The sequence below is a fragment of the Desmodus rotundus genome, chromosome X (genome assembly GCF_022682495.2).
Source record: "Desmodus rotundus isolate HL8 chromosome X, HLdesRot8A.1, whole genome shotgun sequence".
NCBI classification, from domain to species: Eukaryota; Metazoa; Chordata; class Mammalia; order Chiroptera; family Phyllostomidae; genus Desmodus; species Desmodus rotundus.
This window is the reverse complement of record NC_071400.1, coordinates 10,629,879-10,635,769: the sequence shown is the minus strand read 5'-3', so window position 1 is coordinate 10,635,769 and position 5,891 is coordinate 10,629,879. Positions and strand designations below refer to the sequence as shown.

Below are 5,891 nucleotides of genomic sequence, written 5' to 3'. Positions count from 1 at the left end.
TGTTTCTCTCACACAGTGATGTTTCTCTCCCTCTCTTCCTCCCTCCCTTCCCCTCTCTCTATAAATAAATAAGTAAAATCTTAAAAAAAAAAAAAAAAAACAACTAAATCTTCCCATTTGCAACAACATGTATGGACCTAGAAGGTACTGTGTTGACTGAAATAAGTCAGACAGAGAAAGACAAATACCATACGATTTCACATATATGTGGGACCTAAAGAACAAAATAACGGAACAAACAGAACAGAAACAAACTCATAGATACACAGAACATTTTGATGGTTGCTAGAGAGCAGTGCGGTTAGGGAGCTGGGTAAAAAAACGGAAGGGATTAGGAAGTACAAATTGGTCGTTACAAAAATCACGGGGATGTGGGCTACAGCACAGGGAATATAGTTCGTGTTGTAATGGGTGTGTGTGGTGTCACATTGGTGCTGGACTTGCCTTAGTGATCACTGCGTAAGTTCTGTGGCTATCCGATCGCTGTGTATACCGGAAACTAATACAGTATGGTATGTTGACTGTAGTTAGAAAATACAACAAATGTTTAAAGAAACTAGCATTAATCATTTCATATAAGACATGGCATAGAGATTATACACCTGAAAAAAAACCCGGAAGCGTTAAATAATTTCAAATACCTTTTAAAAGTTAAACACAGATGTAGACAGTCGTAAGAACTAAAAGAAATTTATTTACAAAATTTCTTACTTAACCAGTAAAGAAAACCAAGAAAAAATATACCAAGAAATGATCAACTATGACCCCACTCATAGTCTTTAAGCTAGTTCATATAAAAGAACACCCAGAGAAGCTCCTGATTAACTAGGCTACAAAAAAATGTCCTTCTGCATGTCCCTCAACTGAACAGGGACATACATTTAACCGCAGGGATCTGCAAGGAGCATCATGGTACCTGCAGACTCAGCTGAGTCACAGTTTCTAGGATGCTGCTCCCTCTCTACCTTCCATAGGCGTTTCACCACTTTTCTTGATGCCTTCGCTGACTTCTTTCTCTTGTTCTCCTCCGCTGCTGGTTTTCTCTGGTTCTCCTCTGTTGGCTCCTTTGTCCTCTTCTTTGTCCTGGACACTGCTGTACACTGCTTTGTTATGGCCTTCCCGGTTCCGAGCAATTTCAATGGCCAAAAATTGTATCCTGGGGGCTGCAAGGTAAATGGAATTGATTATTGTCCTAGTAACAATTTCTCTAACCCACAGGGGGCAAGCACAAGGCCCGCAGGCCGAATCCGGCCCTCCGCTTTGTTTCTACCCAGCGGCAGCGCCGGGCTCCTCTCCCCTCGTCAAGGAGTAGTTACACTTATACAGTCCTAAAGTTACATTTGGCCCTTTGAAGACAACCGCGAGGCTGATGTGGCCCCCAGGGAAAATGAGTTTGACACCCTTGTTCTATACCTACTGGAAATCGAATGAATCTATGACTAAAAACTATAGTCATAAGTTTCAGAGATGTGAAATGCTAATCCTATAATATATAAGGTGAAAATACTTAACTATCTTATCTCACAGTTATTCAGGAATTAGTAACATGATCTTTAAATATACAACAAATAAGATGACCCCCAAACTACCCACGTAAACCATTCATCAGTAAAACCAGATCCCTCCATTTCATCAACTCAAACACTTTTGGCCTTGGTACTCACTGGATTTTGCCCTCTGTAGATTTTTCATTCAGTCAACAAACATTTCTTAGAGTGCCTACTATGGGTCTTACTCACTTTACACTGAAACAATTCCTGGGGCAAGAAACTCACCAAAGATGGTGTTTTCCTCAGTGTAGCCTTGAGAACAATCCAGTCGCAGCAAAGTACCGTAGTTAAAGTCTTCTATAACCCCATCAAACTTCAGACAGAATGGCCTCCACTTCTATCAAGGCAAAAAAGGTGCATTATGTGACTCATGCAGGAGGCTGGTGAAGTCAGGCCCACAGAGGGGCTTCCGCTTCCGCAGTAAGGAAAATGACCACGGTGAAAGAGACTAGGATTGAGCTGACTGCTCGCTTCGTTAGCAACACATTTCTGCACTACCTATTGTGTCTTTAGACTAGTATTTCCCAACATGAACAATATTTTTACCTGACAAAAATACTTAAATCCTTGACTACAGAATCAAAATTTGATTTTTGAATGGAGTCTCTGTTTTGTGTTTAGTAATTGGCTAGCTCAGCCCCAAATGATCATTCATCTCCATCGAAGCACAAATGAGACAAAGAAAGCAGGGATTTGACCCAAAGTCACAAAGTTAAATTTTAAGAAAGAAGTCCATTCAGTAGAGGCAATTTTCCAAAGATCACTTGACATCCTGCTAAGAGTTAAAAGTTTACATTCATCGTAAGTCAAGGATCTACTCTCAGGACAATATTTTCCCAAGTATAAGAACTGTAGCCCTGGCCAGGTAACTCAGTTGGTTATAGTGTCATCCCAATATACTAAGGTTATGGGTTCGATCCCCGGTCAGGGCACATACAAGAAGCAACCAATGAATGCATAAATATGAGGAACAACAAATCCATGTTTCTTTTCCTTTTTCTTTCTTTATGTCTCTTTCTCTGTCTCTGTCTCTCCCCCCCTCTCTCCATCTCTTTCTCTAAAAATCAATAAATAAAAAAAATTGAAGAGTTTTAGTGCCCTGTAAAAATACAAGCTAATCAAATAAACAATGCAAAACACAAATATTTCAATGATCTTTGGCACGGTCTGTGATGTCAACTTAAATCCAGAGAATCCAAACACCTCCCTGTACCCTACTTGTCAATCTTCCATCCAAGTGTTCTGGTTCAACTACTCACATAAATTTTTTCTTCCTTCCTTGAATGTGCTGGGTGGTTAGGAATGCAATGTCCAAGTCAACAAGGTGGAAAAAACAGATTCAATGACCATTTAAAAAATCCTGGCTGGATTGGCTCAGTGGCTTGAGCGCCAGCCTGTGAACCAAAGAGTTGCCAGTTCAATTCCCAGTCAGGGCACATGCCTGGGTTGCAGGCCAGGTCCCCAGTGGGGAACACACAAGAGGCAACCACACATTAGTGTTTCTCTCCCTCTCTTTCTTTTACCCTTACCCTATCTCTAAAAATAAAATAAACAAGACATTTAAAAAATCCATAAACAAGAAAAAGTCAGTTTATAACTTACTTATTAGTGGATCACAACTACATACGAGCACTGGTTCTTTATATATTGTCCTTAAAACAACCCCCCCAAATTGTAAATGTATTAAAGTGTATTCACCATTAATAACTGTTGGTCAGATGCTAGGCAATATCTAAGAGAGAGAGTTCTTACCTCTTTAGCTGATACTGATTTGAGTTCTTCTGGGTCCAATACATCTATCTTGAGTTTCTCAAAATTTTTCCGAAATTCAGAATAGATTTGGTCATCCACTTTGGTGAGTTTCAGGAACTGGGGGTCAACTGATGAAATCAGCTGCCAGACAATAAAACAACATACACACGGTAGTCTCTAATTTACTACACTTCTATTCCCTCTTCCCCAGCAAACCCTGATGGTTCTCAGGGCAGAAGAGTTCATTAGAAAGTGCAGACAGCTTAGGTTCTGGATGAAATCATGACCTAGTTTTAATGCGTCATAATACACTACAGTCCATTTCACCAATTCAAACACTTTTGGCCTTGCTACAAACTGGCTATTGCCCTCTGTACATTTTTCACTCAGTCCACAAACATTTATTAAAGTGCCTACTACAGGCCAGGCACCGCTTTGACAGCAATAGAACTCTGGGCAAAGAAGATCAACTCCTACTCACTGTCAAAACAAAAGTCACTCACACCCGCCCTTTTCTCTGAGGGTAAGATCTTACAGTAATGAAATTTACCTCCAAAACACAATTATTTAAATTGCTGAGAAGTGATTAGCTGAGAATCATACAGTACATGGTTAGTCCTGTTTAATCACGAAGACAGACAACTCACTTTGTAATAGACTTCGGCGTGCTGCATTGCTCTCATGGCCCACGCCATCTCAATATCAGGCTGCAAAGGAGTTAAGAATGCCAGGTCAGAAATCTCCCCACCTGCTACTAGAGAACAAATTAAGAAAGGCTTTGGTTGTCTACTTAACGCTCAAGAGAGCTACCAAACTTAGTGTTACTGTCAAAGGATAGAAACTGGACAAAATGGGTTTGGCCAATAAAAGAACTCTCTGTCCTTACGACAAACAAAAGCCATCCACACAGTGTAACAAATAGAATGCGTCACTGACTATCTTTTCCTGGCAGCTAACAGATAATACTCTCAAGACTGAGTTAAATCATTGTAAAGCTGAAATAAACTCACATACCCAACTGAATTATTGAAACAAGAGTAAGATAACGGAAGTGAAATTACTCTCCACTTTAATGGAAGAGAAATTACTGTCATAATCATCATTTGTGTTTATCTGATAGCCAATTCCCCACCGGACAACACTGAGAGATGAAACAGGATAGTGAAGCAGGCTAGTTCATAATTATGCCTTACCAAACACGCACCCCCGTTCCAGTAGAATCTCTCACTCAAACTGGAGGGATCTGTTTCACCGACTCCAGAACAAGCCATTTGCATTTTACCTCCAGGCCCTTTGCCTGACTGGACAATTCTTGTCCTTTGCCCACCTACACTTACAGGGTCCAGTACCAGATCCACTATCTCAGTGAAGTCTTCCTCTCCTGTCTGGGTCCTAGGGGTTTATTCTTCTGCTAAACTGCTTTGTACCATATGTCCTGATCCACTCGTCTAGCATACATCACATTCTTATTTGAGTGCTACTACTGATCCCATATCCCTGTGTCTTGAATCTCAAATACACCATGTGCTTTCTCCTTAAGAATCTACACGAGACACAGCATAAGCCAGTGTAACTTTACTGCACAACGGAATCACAGGAGACCTTTACAAACACGGATTCCGGTCTCTCCGCCTCAGATACTCCGATTTAATTGATACGCATCGCTCCCTGGACATCGGGATATTCAAATACTTCACAGCGGTTTCTAAAGTGCAGCAAAGTTTGGGAACTACTTCCACTGGCATTAGCCCTGCGTTTATGGACCAAAAGCATTAGAATGAACTGAAAGGCGTGGTTTCTGGAGGACGTGGACAGGGTCTACATAACACATCACGGCAGGCGGTTACAATTTCGTGGCAGGCCCTACAGACATCCCAGACTAGCTGGGTGAACGGGAGCTGCTCGTACTCACATCGTTGCCATAAGACTCAGCTGGGAGAGAAAGAGCCTGTGCCACTGACACCACTTCCCCGGACACCTGCATGGGAAAAGGAGGGGAGAGGGAGAGTTCAAGGCTAGACTAAGTTCGACTTCGCGATTTACCCGTCCCCAGAGCAGCGTCTCACCGGCTCTTCGTTCTCACTGGTCGCCTCCATGTTGCGGCTAACACAGCGCGGCTCCACTTCCCGGAAATGACTTTACGTGAGCTTTTTATGTAGTTGATTGGAAAGGGTGGGCCTAGCAAGAGTGGCTTTCATCCGCCTGCGCCTGCGCTGCGCCTGCGCACGCCCTCTTTCGCCTGGAGGAGGTACTTCCTGGCCCCTTCTCACCCGCCCTGCGCAGACTCGAGAGTGTTGCGTTGTTGCTAGGCTGGGCTGCTAACGGCATCTGAGATGTTGATATGCTCAGTAATGACAGGGATGATCGTGGGAAAAACCTCGATTAAAATAATGCCGCTTTCTCCGCCTACTGCACCGAGTACAGGCAGAGAATCGAATTCACAGTCTTGGTTTGTCAATGCGGGCTCACACACACCAGCGCACAGCTGGATGAAGAGTGTAGTAATTTATTATTGGGGCGGGGGGGGGGGGGGGAGTAGCAGAGGTAAGCTACTGAAGGCCTTTAAATAGACTAACTCACAATCAAATT

General features: G+C 42.6%; 1 protein-coding gene across 1 annotated transcript; it reads right to left on the bottom strand.

The window, feature by feature from the left end:
* Nucleotides 1–674: 674 nt before the first annotated feature.
* PBDC1 (polysaccharide biosynthesis domain containing 1) lies at nt 675–5,520 on the bottom strand. Its single transcript, XM_045191263.2, is given in 6 exon segments — nt 675–899; nt 901–1,163; nt 3,303–3,443; nt 3,950–4,009; nt 5,215–5,280; nt 5,369–5,520. Coding segments are annotated over 6 exon segments (600 nt in total). The 5' UTR covers nt 5,399–5,520; the 3' UTR covers nt 675–859.
* Between the last annotated feature and the right edge of the window lie 371 nt (nt 5,521–5,891).